We start from the raw sequence: 19,321 nt of genomic DNA on the forward strand, positions 1-19,321 counted from the left end.
GAGTATTAAATTTATAAGGGCTGTAAACGAGTACAAAAGGTCACGTGACTCGGTCAAATTGACCAACCTGTATTTAGAGGGTTAAAAAATATAGAACAATAACAGTTTTATAACAACAGATTTTTTTAAAAAGTTTTACGGAATAAAACCTAAACTCTTGTTCAGTTCTCGATTTAATAATCATTCTCTCAGCTATCCAAACTCCTCAACCTACTGTGTAATTTAAAATCAAAGACAATATTTAGAAAGTTACACAAACACAGTATCTGTGTGGTTTCGATGTAAAATTAAAACTTTAAATTTCAAGAAACAAACAAGTCACTATAGCGATGCTGCCATGAGAATGTTTAACGTAATGTACGAAATAGTTTGAGCAGAATTATACTGAATTCCAATTCTGTAGTATAAATTATTGTCAGTATAGAAGTTTTGATATAAAGAAGAAGAAAAGAATGTAATTAGCCAATGACATCTTTCCTCAACTTTTGTTTGGTTATCTCTTATTCATTTACAGTGCTATCTATAATGCTCAATAAAATGGTGAATTAATACAATTTCACTGTATCGTTTAACAGCTAAATACAGTGATTGTGCCTGTGGTCCTAGTTGGAATTTTTATAACTAGCATACTTATTGCGACTCTGCTAATTTAAGAAATAGTTATGTGTTAGGATAGCACTTCTTATAAGTATTGGAAAATTGAGATCTGGGTAGGATTTGAACCCGTGACTGCCTGTCGGCACTTTAGCCTACTAAAGTATCATTCAGATAAGTAGCATAGCAGGAATTAAATACTATATCTATGCAAGGGAGAATTGTTCATTACTCTCACCCTGCAAGGGTAGTGCAATCAGATGAGAAATCAGAATGGGACAGTCCTACTCAAATTTGGTCCGGATTTGGATTCTGTATCACTTTCACACATTTTTTTATAATTGGCATTTTCAAGGTTTTCACTTAATAACTCTTTTAAAACTCCTGTAAGCTGATGTGACATATACTGTAAAGTTTTTGCCCCTGTAAGCTGATGTGACCAATTAAGTTAGTTTTTTTATTAGATGGGGTTGAAAAGTTGTTGTGATTAATCACTGTCACCTTATTAATTTATTTATGTATTGTTAGTTATACTTTCCTTTAATTTTGCCACTTTTTCAAAATATTCCTGCATATTATTATGTGACAACAGTTATCAGTCATCCCCCCCCCCGTGGCTGAGCAGTAAAATTGAGGACTTGTAATGCTAATAATGAGGGTTTTAAACCTGCATTGGGTACAGTGCAGATAGTCCATTGTGTAGCTTGTGTCTCAACACACACAAAAAACAGTCACATGATTCTGAGTAGTAACTAGTTACCTCAGGTCATTCGAAATGCCATACAGAGAGCAACATAATGAGATTTTTTCCCTTGTAAATGTAGAAACAGGTGACAAAAATTGTTAAAAGTCTCTATATGAGAGAGAAATAGTACAGATGCACAGTTTATATGATCTTACTGGTTAGTCACGTGAGGTAGTTAAAAATGCCATGACTGCATCTGTCACACACACACACACTGGACGAGTTCAGTGGATTTCCATGGTGACTCATGCATGAGGATTCATGCTCATCTATTAAAGAGTTGTGTCCGACGATATGCTCATTTATTGAAAATGCAGAACAAGCACAAGTTAAATAAATTCCTAATATTCCCCCCACACTCTGTACTTATTGTAAAAAATATAAAACCGAAATCACGTCACTAACAAAATCTTAGCTGTGGAAAAAAATGCTTAAAATTGTTGAGTTGACCTATCTATTGCATACATCAACATAACAGTATTGAAGTGGCCTATTACATACACCAACATAACACTTTTGAGTTTATCTATCTATTACATATACCAACATAACATTGTTGAATTGGCCAATTACATACACTAATGTAATAATGTTGAGTTGACCTATTATGTTCACCAACCTAACACTTTTGAGTTGACCTGTCTGTTACTTACATATTTGAGTTGGTCAATCTATTATGTACACTAACATAACATTATTTATTTGAGCTATATATCTTTTACTTACCTCAACATAATTGTTCAGTTGACCTATATATCTATTATGTACAACATTGGAACACTTTTGAGTTGACATATCTGTTGCCTACAGCAACATAATATTGTTCAGTTGAGCTATGTATCAATTACACATGCCAACATTACATTATTGAATTGACATATCTATGAAGTTCACCAAAATAACATTGAGTTGAGCTACATATCTATTATGCACACCAACATAACATTGTAGGGTCAACATGTCTATTATGTATGGCACAATGAAACTATTAAGTCTGAGTGCATTACATCTACAACCTTAACAACATCAAAAAGTGTGTATTTTCAAGTTTTCCAATGTTGAAAACAAACATTGTTTGAAACAGACAACTGTCCTATACAGATGCCAAGCTGCTGCCCTCCTTGGTAACTTGTAGTATTAATTTTTATCAGCAATGTGACGATAAAGCATATCTCTACTACTGCTATTTTGGATGAGTTGGCAGTAATGATGTATAATAGGACAGCAGCTGTGACTGTATTGTACTAAAAAATGGGATTTTTGGAAGCTCCACACAGACACATGTCTTTAATCATGAAAATAAACATACAATAACAGTATATAGCAACACACTTTTTTATTTTCCCCATCGTGTACAGTTGCTACCTGCACCTTACACTAGTGTTTTCACGTGGATGATGATGTTCACTTATTCCTATACAGTTACTGGTTTACCAACTTAGCATATCTCACATTTTTAAAACTGGTTAAATTTCATGCATTTTTTTCCCTCCCTCCTACACAGATACTTAATGATAACTATTGTTTTATAGTGATGTTCAGCATATTCATATGATAAGTAAATTACCTGTCAGAGTCTTCAAACAGTGTATTGTTCTCTATGAAGCTAAAATCTAACACAATGATGCACTTTCTTAGTGTATGATATCATTCTCGCCTATCACTGGGATAGAACAATTGTTGAAAATAGCATGGATAACACACTGAATAAAACAGGCAGACAGAGTTTCACAGTGTATGATATTTTCGTCACAGAGGCAGAACACTCGTTGAAAAGTGCATGGATCACACAGTGAATAAAACAGGCAGACAGACTTTCACAGTGTATGATATTTTCATCACTGAGGCAGAACACTAGTTGAAAATAGCATGGATAACACAGTGAATGAAATAAACATACCAACTTTTTCATATTATTGTAAGATAAACTTATCAATGAGGTAATACAGTGGTTAAATAGTGTGTGTGTGAGTAATATTATAGTTTTTAAGAAATACGGTTAGTGTAGTTTTTTGTGTAAACTATTACTGTGAGACTCCTGCATATTAATAGTTGGGCTTTAACATCTTGATGGCTAGGATCTCTGAAGTATGTAGACTTTGTTCAGTGGAAACTCAAAAAGGAACTTTTTTTGTTGTTCTGAGAGAGGTATCAAATTCGTTTTGAGGATTCAAGGAGGTGTGAGTTGTTGCAAGTTCAATAATTCTTTGTCACACACACCTAAATATTCTAGACTTAACATGTAGGGTTCCTTCTCCAATATTTTTTGAGATTTAAAAAGATCGTTAAAAAGCATTTTTTTTTTGTATCACTTTCTCTATCAGTGCTTTCTATATGGTTTTCTGGGAAGTAAAATCATAATTATTAGGTGAGATAGTTCATTGTGCAGAATTGTGCTTGAAGCAACAAATATTAAGTAAAAATGTTTCTTGCTCTTCTCAATAATTTTTATTGCTTGTGCTGTTGGTTCATAGTAGTAATATTAAACTTATTTGGTAGATTTTAGTTTAACTTCAACCTTCCATTTGTCTGTGTACAGAGAACTATGACAAATGACTAATACACTGCAAAACAATGTTCCCTGTTTTTTTTTTCAAAATACATTTGTATTTAAAGGTATCATCTGAAGTTTATCCTTGAAATAGTAACATATGTTATGTATTAATATTTCAAATGGTCTTAAATTGAGTTAAATTGATAATTTAAATTTAGTAGTTAAATTATACTTTGGATTTAGTAGTTAAGTAAAAGCCGATATATATAGTCAGTTTATGATATTTGCCAACAAGATTGATACACATAGTTTTCTTTTTATACAAATATGTTTAATATACACACAACAATACAATTTACAATAACACTTATTACAAATAATTATTATAAACAAATGTTTCACAAACTTACAAGCAGTATAGTCTTCTTTCCAATCTGGAACTTTCTTGATATCTTATCAAGGGTTCACGATGAGCGAGTTCATGTAGATACGATTCACTTAACAGGGAGCTAGCTAGCCCTGTAGTTTTCACTGTTCATATGCCTATTAGAGATTGAGTTTCCACCGATAACGTTAAGTAATGTTTTCGTAAAAACAATAACGTCCGATGAGAATCCACTGAAGTTAAATGATTTATAATGTTCGAACTTTGTAAAGGTTCCTGGTCTCACAGGTCTCTTCCTTTGGGGATGGGGAAGAACCCTATTGATTTTGGGGGTTAAAAGGGTCAAGTGTCGAGTTCACTATTTTAAAAGTCATATATTTAGTTTATGTGCATAGGAAAATAACTATAAACACACACACAAGTATCATATTTGTCAACACACAAACCAAAATATACAAGCTAATTGTTTTAGGAAAATTTTCTATTTTATTTTACTGTTTTTATCCATTTACCTTGCTAAATTTTGGCAGGCAAAGAAGTTAAACACCAACAATATGTCCAAATAGTCTTTTGTTTGTCTAAGTAATCTTCTCTTATTAAGTAAATGACTTGTTTTAATAGTCATCTCCTATTAGATACATAATTTGTCTAAAGTCTTCTGTTAAGTAAAGAAATGTCTGAATAGTCTTCTCCTGTTAAGTAAATGACTTGACTGAATTCTCTTCTGTTAAGTAGATGGTTTGTTTGACTAGTCTTTTGTTAAATAAATGATATGTCTGAATAGTCTTCTCCTTTTTAGTAAATGTATATCTGGATAATCTTTTACTATTAAAAAAATAACTGTCTGAATAGACTTCTCCAATTAAGAAAATACTTGTCTGAATAATATTCTCTTATGAAGAATATGTTTGTCTGGATAATATTCTCTTACTAAGAAAATGTTTGTCTGAATAAACTTCTAGTAAGAAAATGTTTGTATGGATAGACTTCTATTATTTTTGTTATATTTGTAGCTGTAATTATTAAGATCTTGTTGAAAATTTTAAAGATCTGTTTAACTCTTCTCTGCAGATGTACAGACACTAGACACACTCCAAGCCTTATGTCTACCCCTTGGAGCATCCATATCTCTCCTTATCATGTTCTTTTTTTTTGATTCAATGCAGGTGTTATTTGCCATTTGTACAGCCAGTAAGTTTTAACTTTTGTTAGTCATTATATTCTTATTTAAAGATGCACTATGGATGAATAAAATTTATTTATTTATTTTGATTACATTTAGTTTAAATTAGAATTAGCCTCTATGGTATTTTATTCTTCAAAAGTTTTGCATTGAGATTTTGTTTCATTATAAATTTATATGACATTACTATGTAGGAAAAGCCATTATCATTAGGTTTAAGTTTTTTATCGAATAAAGCATTGAAGTAACACAACATTGAAGTAAAAATAAATTTATTTCATCTGGCAGTATTTCAAGTAACAGCTCTTTTCAGATTTAATATGAAAAAGAAAACAAAAATTTTCTTGTTTTTTCTCTGTTATCTTCTGCATTCTTCTTCATGGACAAATATTATTCTATTAAATTTAGTTATATTTAATATATCTCTCGCTCTAAATATTTTTGATTATGTTGTGGTTATAACATTTTAAATTTTTGTTGTTTTGTAGTCATTGCTACCATTGCATTGGCTTTCCTGTTGTTGCCGATGTGCCAGTACATTATTAGGCCATGTTCTGATGGCACTAAGTAAGTTATGACTAGTCAATTAACTTATTAATGAGTTGTGCTTAATGACCTACTGGTTTTCAGGAATATTTAACTAAATGGAGATAAAGCATAAAAACTGTAAAATTCTGTGTCATTATTTTAAACATACATACCATGTCTGGAAAGTTATTAATATTTATATTTGAATGTGTTGTAATTTTTGTGAGGCCCACATTGAGCTACCATGAATGCAGTAACACACCTCTGATGATCTAATGGAATTCTAGATGTAAATACATTCTTTAAAAAATAAACAGATTGTTAACATACCTTCAGTCAAGGCTCCTAAAATTCTGTGATTTTTCACTGGTTGACAGATTGTGCCATACCAGCACAGCTTTAGTGTCATAAAACAATTGTCAATAAACAGTTTCTTTTTCCTTGTTTTTCTATTTACTCTTTTTTTCCATGTTTCTTTGCTTTTTTTATACTTTTTATTTCCAAGTTTTTGCCATGTTCCCCTTTTCTATTTTCCCATGAACCAAACTTTTTTCTGGATTTCCAAATTCTTTAAATTATTCCCTTACCTTATGGACATTTATTTGGGAGACATATCCCCCCCCCCCTGAATTGTAGTAATCATTGTAGCAAAGGTTCAAGGTTTCTATATCTGAAATTCAAGTAAGCAATTTTGTAAACATAACTTTTGAACATGTTGTGTAGTCACAATTTTTGTTTTTAATACTACTGATTATGAGATTACTGAAAATGGAATTCTTGAGTACATTTCTCAACAGAAATCATTTGTTTGTAAATACATTATTTTTTTATTTACAAGAAGGTTTTGAAATGGTTTGTCACAGTAAATTCACCTTCAAGAAATGTTAAGTAACTGCATTAAAGATTTCAAGAGCGATGATTACAGTTAAGCTAAGTTTTGCACACCTTCAGGGCATCCTAAGAACTTGAAGATCTTATGGCTTAATTTCATTCTTATTTTTTAATGTGTGACCAACTAAATGTATAAATGATAAAAAAAAAAATTAACTGATTATTAAAACAGATTTCATGCACTCTCTTCAAGAAAAAAAAAATTCACTAAAAACAAACACCATGAACTACCTGTATAACAATAAAATAGTTTGCATCTCACCAATGGATAAAATGTTAGCTTTATTCTGACTGATTTCATTTTAATAGAGGTTTTATATCTTCTAGCTGCTATTTTTAGGAAAAGTTTTGTAACAGGACTATAATACTGAAGTGAAGATTTTCAGCCACATAGTCTCTCTCTTTTAAGTAGCATTTTTAATTATTTGTACCATGTTAAACCTTTCAAGACAAGGAGATAAGTTGTCTTGTGTTTTAATTTTTCTTTCAGAATCTCTTTTGGAATCTGTGGAAGGTTTACAGCTGGAGAACTAGTTTCATTTTCTCTGTCCATTACTATTGTTTGTATCTGGGTCCTAACTGGGCACTGGATTCTTATGGATGGTAAGTTGTTATTCATAATCATATTCATAAGTAATGAGTGGATTCTTATGGATGATAAGCTGTTAATCATCATCATCTCCCTAAGCAGTGAGTGGATTCTTGTGGATGATAAGCTGTTAATCATCATCATGTCCCTAAGCAGTGAGTGCATTCTTATGAATGATAAGCTGTTAATCATCATCATGTCCCTAAGCAGTGAGTGCATTCTTATGGATGATAAGCTGTTAATCATCATCATGTCCCTAAGCAGTGAGTGCATTCTTATGGATGATAAGCTGTTAATCATCATCATGTCCCTAAGCAGTGAGTGGATTCTTACGGATGATAATTTATTAGTCATCATCACATCCTTATGCAGTGAGTGGATTCTTATGGATGATGTGTTGCTAGTTATCATCATGCCCCTAGACAGTGAACGGATTCTCATGGATGATGTGTTGTTAGTCATCATCATGCCCCTAGGCAGTGAGTGGATTCTTATGAATGATGTGTTTATATTCATCATCATGCCTCCAGACAGTGAGTGAATTTCTATGGATGATAAGTTGTTAGTCATCTTATCACCATATTCATGTATAACCACTGATAATTTCATGGTGGTAAGATATAAATCATCATTTCTTACTTGTGGATAACAATGTCTTGTGTTTACATCATTGTCTGCTTACTACCATGCACACCATATTTGTTTCTACGTTTTCTAAGTTCATAAAGATTTTGGAAACTTGTAGGTTTTCATGATTTATGTTGACTGGTAATTTCATACACAGTTCTGTTGTCTTAAATAAATATTCTACATATTATATATGTATCTTGACATCAGGGAACAAAATAGTTTTGTTGATTTGATTATCAGAAACTGCTAATCAATACTGAATTTTATTAGCAATTAGCAAATATTGCTTAGCATCTTTTTAACATTCAACATTTTAACACATTATGGCAACTAAATTCAATGCTGAAAGTCTTAAGTTTGTAAAGACATCCACTAATTAAGAGAGGTAAATGGTATGTTTTATTCTAATAACATATTTATTCAGCTTCAAACCCAAATATTTAATTGTACCATACATAGCATTTCATGAACAAAATAGTTCCTGGTATACAAAGTGACTTTTCAGCAGGAAATGCAGCACAGGGTGGGCCAATTTTCTTCATTCTGACAAGCATCTCAAGAGAATCAGTTGACAGTGTTGACCTCCAGTCTGTTTTATCTTTGTTCATGAAAAACATCTTTCCACAGTGCCATTAAACCATGGTAAAACTTGCAAAATATTTATGAACTTGTATACTGTTGGAAACGTTTTGAAATGATATTTATGACATGATAGAAAGTTAAGATTCATTTGCAAAATTGTCCCTCACAAATATTTTAAGTTGATTCCATTCAGGTAAAACATTACTCTCTTCATAATCCTTCACACTTTCATAAAGAAGATCATACCATAGGCCTCAAGGATTTTTTTCATAATCATTTGGCCAAAGCCTTGTGTCTAGAAGTTTTGCACATCCCAATATTTCATTTTCCTTATTAAACCTATCCTCACACTCTTTTTTTCAATGATTTCAGTATACTCTTTAGAGTGCTTCAAGAAAATGTCAAATACAGTTGACATCTTTCAGGAGAATCCCTTGGAACATGTTTGGTACAGGTTACAAGCTGTCGGCTGTTTCGATGGACTGCTTTGCAGCGACATTGAAGTTTCTAAGTTCACTACTACTTGCGCCAGGGTGTTTGGATTGGCTCTTCATGTTGCAGAGGGTTTGTTTCAATTTTTTCAAAGATGCAATTACTAATGGTGCATCAACTATTTCCATTTGCCAACTTTGAGAAAACCTTGACACGGGTTGGAGGAGGTACTCAAAATACAGTGAATGAGTTAGAAATGTGAAGGGTGTGAGTTTATCAAGAATACCTTTTGCCTTGGCCTGATCACTGGCCATACTTTCCATATAACTATTAGTTATCTCAGAGAAGTATGTTTTGTCAAGTGCATCCTTTATGGCTAGTTCTAAACTATGGTTGAAGCAGTGAACACTGATAAGCCATGGGATTTCAGACCTCATTAGGCCAGCTAAACCCCTTTTCTGCCCTAGATTAACATTTTTACCTTCTGCACCTATTCTTACCAAGTGTTTCTTGTAGTATTTCATGTCCAGTTTAAAGTAGCTTCTTCAAACCCTCTTATAGCCTAGATGAATTTTTTTATGAAAATAAAATCATATATCTGTGTATTTTCTACATTAATTTCATAAAAGAAATGGAACAATTTATCTGTCTTCATATTGTACATAAGATAAAATATAAACAGCCCAGTTTGCGAGAGGAAAACAAAATTTCGCAAAATGAGGTGAACTAGTAGGCTATATAACATAAGCTTAGTCCACAGATGCTCCAAAGATTAACTTACTGTACACTGTTTATGGACCATATATATATACAGGCTAACATAGTTATCGTGGGTGGCTGATGTGAGGAATTCTTACTGAGAAGTGTTGTCTGTCCAATAAATAACTTGGATAATGCCTGAGGAATTCATCAACTATATTGCCTAATGTGCCGTTCAGTCATTGTATATTTCATAATATTGTCCTTTTTTCAGTGAGCTTCCCGTAACTCCCACAATAGAATTCCTACAAAAATTTCTAAGTCATCGAAGTTTGGGTTCAAAAGTTTGACATAATGAACATGATATTTCTGTAACATGATCTGAAACCTCAGTTTTGATAGTCATCCATGACTTCTTTGGATCAACGATCTTTTTCCACATTTCAATGGCCACAAGCTTCGGCATGTTGAATAAAAACATGAAAGTCTATTGTCAAAGATACTGAAGATTTACAGCTTAGAGGTAGATCAGTGTGAAAACAAACCTGATCATGTTTGTAACTGTATGTATGTAGTCTAGTCTAGTCTATTGACCCTTACTAGGCACATTCCAAATATTATGAACAGACTTCTATAAAGTTTATGTATACATGATTTGCAGATAACAGTTTGTGAAAATATTGTATGTGCCATTGGGTGGGAATTTCTAAGAAATGAACATTAGCTTTGGCTTTGGTATATTAAACTGAAACATTACGGCACTTTCATTGAGTTGTGGAAGGTCTGGAAGACGTCATACAAGAGAAAGAAATGATTCATATGTTATGCTAAGTAAACAGAAAAGTTATTTACAACTGTGATTGTTTTTATTCACAAATTGTGCTGCAAACCCAGATATTTTATCCCCTGCCTGATATATACCCACCCAAAGTAAAACTGATGGTTAATTAAACTCACAAAAAAAACAGTTAGTGTTGAGTAAGTTATGAAAAAATAGATCGCAATGATGTTAAAGATACTAGTTTTTTAAATATTGTGAAGATAAATGAAGTTTCCTAACTTTCCCCACCAAGAATCACTTTACTTTTCTTCTTAAGAAAAGGATTTCTGTTAAACAGAGTTTATTAATAAATTCCGTGGAATTAATACACTTTTCTTGCTTATATATATGTATATATATTTGTTATTGTTGTTGTTTATTTTTATACCATAGCAATGGGCATGGGACTGTGTGTGGCATTTATTGCATTCGTAAGATTACCAAGTTTAAAGGTATCCACTCTGCTGCTTACTGGTCTGCTCATCTATGATGTCTTCTGGGTAAGAATCAGCTTTTATTTTTACAGAATTGTGTTTGAAGTCTGTTAAAAATTCAATATTTTTTTTATATTTATTAAAGTACACCTTGTCAAGTACTGTTGATACACATACAAATAATAAGAAACATATTGATACACTACACTAGTCATATAAAATGTCATATAAAACTAGTCCTATAAAACTCTCTCACTACTGACTTGAAATTCAATGATTTGCTTGTTCATTTTTTCTTTTCAAATATTGACTATCAAACATAGCAAAGTAATTTTGGTTTTAAGATTGAAAGTACTTTTATGCATCAGAACATTGTCAAAGCTTGCATGCAAAATCTTAATAATTCCCTTATAAACTCCAGATAATTATCAAACGTTTTCTTTAGAAAAACTTTATATTTTATCTGTTATTTTCACTATTGTCTCTTTATGGGTTTGGTCGATTTGACCGACCTTGTAACCAACAAAGGAAATTAGGAAATAGATATAAATTACACTTTTTTCCTTCTAGAATGACTACAAATTATATCAAGAAACCACAAATGTTTACTCTTAAGTAGCTTAAATCTCATAACATTACACATCTATATATATTTATTATTTTATCTTATTGACCTTTCAGCCATGTCTAACTAACATAACATAAGTTGCAAATAAGCAGTGCACTCGTGTTACTGTATCCAACAGTATAAAACTGGCCTTTACAAAGTGACCTGTCTTTGGTTTGTTCTAGTGAACCAGTATTTTGTAAAATACAGTCACATTTTGGTTATAATATATTACATATGTATATATATTATTAATATTTACAAATAAGTTCTTAAATTTCATTTATTTTTCTTAAAACATAGAACAGTAAATAAAGAAATATAGAAAACTTGCCCCTTCCTTCCCAGATTTGAAACAAAGAAATAATCTTGGGAACTTCCCACCTTCTAGAGGCTGAGAAAACCATGTGGGTTACATTCTGAGCTTTTGTTTGGTTATTCATATGTCAGACAGAAGTAGGTGTACATAAGCAAGTATTTCCAAAAATGAAAGAGGTGGGCAAGGCCCACTGTGTTTGATTTGCTAAATGTAGTGATATCTCAGCAAATAGATAGAAGGTTCTTATTTTATATTCTAGCTTGTCAGTATCAGTAATTTGAGTTTTTACTTCATAAGAAACTATAGATTTTGTTTGTATATGGACATCACAAGCATCTCATTTGAACCAAAGCTGCATTCAACATACCATATGACACACATAAATTGATATTTATGAATTTTGTTTTAATATTTACTTTTAAATTAAGCAATTAATTAATGTATAATACTGAAATTTGAATTATAATCTACAATGTGATACCAAACTTATTGGCATACATTAATAAAATAGTAGATCAATAATATTTTGAATGTAAGTCTACAAACGTGATGGCATGTCTTTTGACCCTGACCGTAGGAAGACTCATAGTGAGAGGGTTAACACACACAACAATAGTCATAATAAATGTATTAGTACACTAAATAAGTAGCAAGAACATGTTTCTACATTGAGTCATAAGAAATGTTTTAACACACACACACACACACACCACACAAGTCATAAGAATTATGTAAAGAAACAATATAAATCAATGGCAAAGAGTTACTCACCACAAAGTCATGAGGAGCATATTGACAAAGAACAGGAGTCTGTAATATCTACTGAATTATGTTTTGAATCAATCATGCAAAAAATCTGTATTTCAAAAAAGTCGTTTAGTAAAGAATGATTTGTTTATTGCATGTTGTTCTTTTTAATGCAGGTTTTTTTCTCATCTTACATCTTCAATGCAAACGTGATGGTTAAAGTGGCAACAAGACCAGCTGATAATCCGGTATAGTAAATAAACTAATTTTCAATTTTAATTGGCATGTTTGTAACCAAAAAATAAATTATCATTCCTAACAACAATAAAAAAATAACTCCCAACTACTGTATTATATCATACTTCAGGGTGTTAAAGAAACCTTCTCACATGTTGGTCAGCTTAACCCTCAAACTGTCAACATGTTTTTATACCATTCATTACTGGTGAGATCCACGTATTGCATTATGTTGGGTAATTTTTTTTTTCTCAAAAACATTTGGTGAAATCATTCATTTTCAATGTAAAATACATAGAAAATCCCAGTACCAAGTGAGACTAATTAAAGTATTGATGTTCATTTTTGTTTACATTTTTCTTTTACTTATTTGTTATTAAAGACAAAAATACATGGACCCACAAGTAATTTGGTGCAAAAATTATTTTGAAAGATGTGATTTAAAAGCAAATGGGAAGACTATCAAACATGCAAAGTAATTGTGGTTTTAAAATTAAAAATACTTTTATGCATCAGAAAATTGTCAAAGCTCGAATGCAAAATCTTTATAATTCCCTTATAACCTCCAGATAATTATCAAACTTTTTCTTTAGAAAAAACCATATGTTATCTGTTATTTTCACTATTGTGTCTCTTTATGGATTGGTCGATTTGACTGACCTTGTAACCAACAAAGGAAATTAGGAAATAGATATAAATTACACTTTTTTCTTCTAGAATGACTACAAATTATACCAAGAAACCATTAGTTTAGCTATGGTCATTAACACTACAGTTACCAACCTGCTTTTGTACTGTTTCCTATCGGTGGGTCCACAGAATGCATCATAATAAGTAATTTTATGTTTTTGCCTATTACAACATTCATTGCAAAGAACTGAGCAAAATCAGTCATTGTTTGTAAAATATGTGAGGAAACTCCAGCAGTCATTAGTGTAATTACTTGTGGTATTGGTGATATTTTTATGTGTACCTCAAACACCAACAAGCAATTTGGTATAGAAATAGTTTTAAAAAATGTATTTTTTTAGGGTTAAAGATTAATTGAGAATAAGCTACCTGACTTAGTTTGGGAAGATAAAATGAAAAAAAGAGCATAAAAAAACTTCTAAACTAAATAACAAAAAAGTACTGTCATTTCAGCTGCATTTTTTGGGGGGTTTTAAGTACTTGTGTCTATTAGTTTAACAAACAAAATGTAACTTAAAGTTTGGGCTAAAGCTAATTTGTATCATATTATTGCTAAATACTTTCCAAGTAGAAAGACTTCATTAGCTTGATTTGATTGTTATCTTAGTTAACTTAAAATTTTTGCAGGTGGGCATAGTTGCCAAACAATTTCACCTGGGGGGAATGGTCCGTGAAGCCCCAAAACTTTCACTTCCTGGTAAACTGGTGTTTCCAAGGTGATGTATTGGTTTAGTTGTAATCACTCAGTTATTCTTAATAGTACTGTTCATTAATTATGTACTTTCTTGGTGATTTGTTTTATTTAGATTTATAGATTGTAACCATGTGACACTGTTTCACATGATGCCATCAAAATAATATATCCTTGTTCTGTAGTGATCCCAAGGTCTCTTACTCTAATCCTGGTAAATGGTTTAATTGTTAATAATAATAAATATTATATAGATAAAAACTGCTTTAATGAATCATAATACATTTTGATAACTTCTTTAAGGTAAGAGTGAAATATATCAAAACTGAAAACAGCTTGCAGTTAACCACTATTTTTTTTTTTTTTTGGTTTTAGTATGCATAATAATGGCCACTTCTCGATGTTAGGACTTGGGGATATTGTAAGTATATCAGTCTCTTTGTATAGGTGACTAATAATTAAATGTAGGTTTTTAATCTGTTTATTTCCTCAGTAAATCAAAAGACTGTATTGTTAATAACAAGTAAAATATACAATATGAACAAGTAAAGAAACTTCAGACTAGAAGTTTTTGTACATATATTGCTTAATCATAAAAAAAGAACCTTTGGCATGTGGACTAAAACAGGAGATGTCTGATCATCTAAATCAAATATCTTTCAAAGTGTACAACCAAAGATGCATTACAAGTTCACTTTATGTTTTATGAAACTCGCTTTATGATCAAGGGAAAATTAAATTAGTTTGTTGAATTAAGAAAAAGTTTAATCTTACATCCTGCTGCACTTATTTTTCTTTTAAAAATTATTATAAATTTAAGTAGCTTGTTGCTAACTTTTTCAGAAAATTATAGCATTTTTCCTTCCAAGAAACTATTTGGTCATATGTTAGATTTAACTTTGTTGATTTTATTGCAACATACAGGTAATGCCAGGGCTCCTGCTTTGTTTTGTTCTACGGTATGATGCTTACAAGAAATCTCTGCTTAGCTCAGCTGAAACTGGAGTGCCTCCACCAAACCAATTAAACAAGATATCCTACTTCCATTGTTCTCTAATTGGTTACTTCTTAGGTTTGTATACATCTATTTCTAATTGTCCAAACAAAATCCCAATCAACTAATTGCCCTTTTACTTAGAAATTATAATGCACTAAAATACTTTCTTCAAGATAGCAAAATTATAACAAATACCATTAAAAAAAATCATTATTCTACATTTATTAAAAAAAACTTATTTTACAATAAGGAGCAGAATTATTTAACATTTATAAAATGTTTGTAATGGGAGTATAGAAATAAAAAGTATTGTATCTCTTTGAAGCTGTAGTTTCACCAGATTCAGGTTAGTTCAGGACTCTCCATGAGTTGTGCAGGATTTCTTTTATCAAACTTTGTGGTTTGGCACACATGACAAAATAAAGCTTAATTTATATATATCTTTTATCATTCCAGGCCAATAGCCCAGTTATGCTATTTTAGCTGTTTTTCCTAAATTGACCAGCATTTAGATGGTCATATAATTCAACTAATATAAAAAAATTGGAGGAATAACAACACCTCTAAGTTCATCATTATATACAACTTCTTGTGTAATACCATACCTTGTCATTTAAAACAGTGTCACAGATATTTAATGTATTACAAATATGATTTCACAAGTAAAAGCATTATCGGGTACAGACTAAACTTTCTTGTAACAATAAGGTACGTTAGGTTTAATAATAATAATAATAATAACTTAGTATTCTCAAAATTGTTTAATCTCAAAGTCCATGTTCAAGGGAGGTGCAGTTCAATCTACACTTTGATCAACATGTGTTATTGGGTTATACTAGTTTTGGAGAATTCCACTCTTCATCAGGAACCCTGAACACAAGTTAACCAAAGAGAGATAAGCTGGACCTATATCATAATGAAAAGTATCAAACATGTTGTTGGTGATAATGTGCTTTGTAGTCACTAGTCATTATTACATCTGCTATTGTTTGCCTATATAATGTGAAGAACTGAATAGTGGCCAATGACACTTTTTCTTCACTTCACTTATCCAGTGTACAGGTTTTCTCATTAGTCACTATAAAGCACGTTCACACCAACAGTATGTTTGATAAGGTACTTTAGGTTTACAAAGTCACTTTTAGTAACTTTGATGGTTAATTGTGCTTTATGAAATTTAGAAGACACAAGTCCAAGGTACTTTAAATGTTTTTGAAAGGCTGGTAAGATTGTCATTATATTATGTATATATGCCTTACAACAGATACCTTTTATTCCATCCAGTACCTTATTCACAAATCTTTGAAAAGTAGCTGAATCATTTTTCGATCCAAAAGTATCTTACTATAAAGATGATTCATTATGTGGGTGTCTGTATGTGTTAGCATCCATTAACCAGAGTTGGCTGGCTCACTTACTGTAATTTTGGTTATGATAACTGGAAACTGTCCAACAAGTCCACGGGCTACTTTGTTTTATGATTTTTCCCCAAGAAAGGAGATAAAAAAGCCTCTGAAATATGGCATATTTTCATACACTTTTGGCTCGCATCACCCACAATTGGCTGGCTTGATTACTGGAATTGTTTGTTTTGTAACTGGAAATTATCCAGTGCTGTACATGAATTATTTTCTTTTGGGGATTTTGCTCAAGACGGAGGGATGAAAAACACCCTGAAATAGGGCACACTTCCACTTTTTTTTTATAGACTGTTGGCTTTGAATTTAAATACATGAGTACGTATTCAGCTAATTTAGTCAATTATTACTTTCCATAAAGTAAGGTATGGAACATCTAATGAGGTCATTAGGGATTTAATAACAAAAGAAAGAAGGAAGATTTCATTATCTAATATTGTCCTTTATACAATTTTTACTTTCTTAATGGATGCCTTCATCTAGTAACTGTAAATTAGTAGAGCTGTCATTTGAAGTTTTCTGTCTATCTTCATGTTTTGAAGTTTTAATAAGCTGAATCAAAGTCAGAACAGAACTAGACATATATTTGTAATGTCCTTCTGTCATTGGGCAGGTTCTTATATATTATCTGGTAAAAGCAACTTGAAGTCCAGTCCACATAATGATAACATTAGTTTATTTCTTCCTTAAAACTTCAAAAAGCTTCCTTCACTTGTACACTGTTGTAACTTGTATGTTGTAGGCCTAAGTAACTTTATAAATGATGCTCATAAGGAAATACTACAATTAACATAAAAGGATAAACTTACTTGCCCAATTTCTTGGCTAATCAATCAAGTACCTGAATATATACAATAACTACCACTAATCCAAATACTTAATTGAACTAAACTGACTCAGTACTTATTCACTCAAAGCAAAGCACTGATTCTTGTATTTATAACTTAGCTTTGTTTCTTGATACTCCTCAGATTTACTAGATTTTTGTGATGTCAAACTTAGAACATATTAGGCCTCTTCCCACAAATTTACTTGATCTTAATGTCATACACCTTCTAGTTATCATCTATATTAAAGCATTGAAAATATAGTTTACAAAAGTATAACATGTAACTTTTTGTTGTTCTGATAAACCAAACCAGAGCCAGCCAGAACTTTGTTTAAACCAAGCCTGATTATTCCAAATTTATTGTAACAACACCACATGTGGCGCATAGTGTCAGTTTGGTTGATAGATTAAAGCACATAGCAAAATTGAATCTTGTGTACTAAGTGATTAAATTCATCAATTCTTCAGACAAAGAAGCAAAGTGGCAAGTAGTATTCCTTCATTTTTTGTTAATTATTATTATGTTCATATTTATGTGCCTTTTCTTCTATCATTTGGTTGAGATTCGTCTTGAGTGTGTTTATGCATTATGCCAGTTTACCTAGAGTTAGTACGGTAATAATATTTTCACAATGAGACAGTGAGTGACACCATGTGGCACTGAGGCTTTTGACAAAATAGCTAAAGTCACATGACCATATGTAAATTAATGTCATCCTATCTAAATAACTTTATTTCTAATATTGTCGCTTGGTGGTAAAATAAAGTATAAAAGCAAAGAGAACTAAAAATTTATATGCCAGATGCTCGAGAACATAGAGAATAAACTGAATATTGCTTGAAACTCAGAAGTGAGGTGTGTTATAATTAATCAGACAGCTTGTTAGCGTTATATTATGAAATTTACTATTATGGTTACTTTCAGTGTTAGGCTTTCTCTTTCCAGTTTTTTTTTCCTAACTTTTTTGTGCCATGTTTGTATTTTTGAATTAGAAGTTTTGAAGTTGTGTTAAGATAAAAAAGTTGGGTTAGAAACTTTTTGAAGCTTAGATGTGTTGTTTATAGAAGTATGGACCTGAAATTTTCAGATTGCGAGTATATTTTGTTTTAATTTTGAAAGTTCAAATAAATACTGTTTTGTTTTTAAAAATTATGGTTATTAATGTTTTGATTGTATTAGGCCATCAAGAAATTAAGGTCACATTTTGGAACACTTTCATTAACCACCCCCAAAAAATGTACATCACATATAATAGTTAAATGAACTGCCTAAAGGTCACTTTAGTGTAGCCTATATAATGTGTAAAGTTCAGTATACTCTAATCCCTTATAGTGATGGCACATGATGAGACACACATTTGGCATGTAATGCTGTTTGAATACAAGAAGGGAAACAACGCCTCTGTAGCCACAAAGAATATCAAAGAAGTTTATGGAAATGTTTTTAACATTCGTAAGTGTCAACAGTGGTTCAGAAAATTTTGTTCAGGTGACTTTAGCCTTAAAAACTGTAATGGCAGGGGCTGACATGTTGTAATTGATATTGATGTTCTGAAGACGCTTGTTGAGTCTAACCCAAGGCAACACACTTGTGAAATGGCTCTGAAATTGCATTTCTATCATGAAACAACACATAAACATCTAAGGAATATGGAAAAACTCCATAAAGAGGTGTTTGGGTGCTTCACGAACTCTCCGATGATCAACGTTTCCAATGTGTGAATGGTGCTTCGTCTCTTCTGGAGCGTAATGCGCATGAACTATTTTTGGACAGAATTGT

The 19,321-nt window shown here is 31.5% G+C and overlaps 1 protein-coding gene across 1 annotated transcript in view; it reads left to right on the forward strand.

Annotated features, from left to right (window-relative positions):
* LOC106478705 (signal peptide peptidase-like 3) overlaps window positions 1–19,321 on the forward strand; it is a 49,273-nt gene that overhangs the window by 24,269 nt on the left and 5,683 nt on the right. The window contains exons 5-12 of the mRNA XM_022382360.1: window positions 5,290–5,409; window positions 5,890–5,968; window positions 7,311–7,423; window positions 10,966–11,072; window positions 12,856–12,927; window positions 14,234–14,322; window positions 14,673–14,718; window positions 15,222–15,369. Coding sequence (XP_022238068.1) covers window positions 5,290–5,409; window positions 5,890–5,968; window positions 7,311–7,423; window positions 10,966–11,072; window positions 12,856–12,927; window positions 14,234–14,322; window positions 14,673–14,718; window positions 15,222–15,369 — 774 coding nt within the window. The remainder of the gene's footprint in view (window positions 1–5,289; window positions 5,410–5,889; window positions 5,969–7,310; window positions 7,424–10,965; window positions 11,073–12,855; window positions 12,928–14,233; window positions 14,323–14,672; window positions 14,719–15,221; window positions 15,370–19,321) is intronic.

Source organism: Limulus polyphemus, unplaced genomic scaffold (assembly GCF_000517525.1).
Source record: "Limulus polyphemus unplaced genomic scaffold, Limulus_polyphemus-2.1.2 Scaffold242, whole genome shotgun sequence".
In the NCBI taxonomy this organism is placed as follows: domain Eukaryota; kingdom Metazoa; phylum Arthropoda; class Merostomata; order Xiphosura; family Limulidae; genus Limulus; species Limulus polyphemus.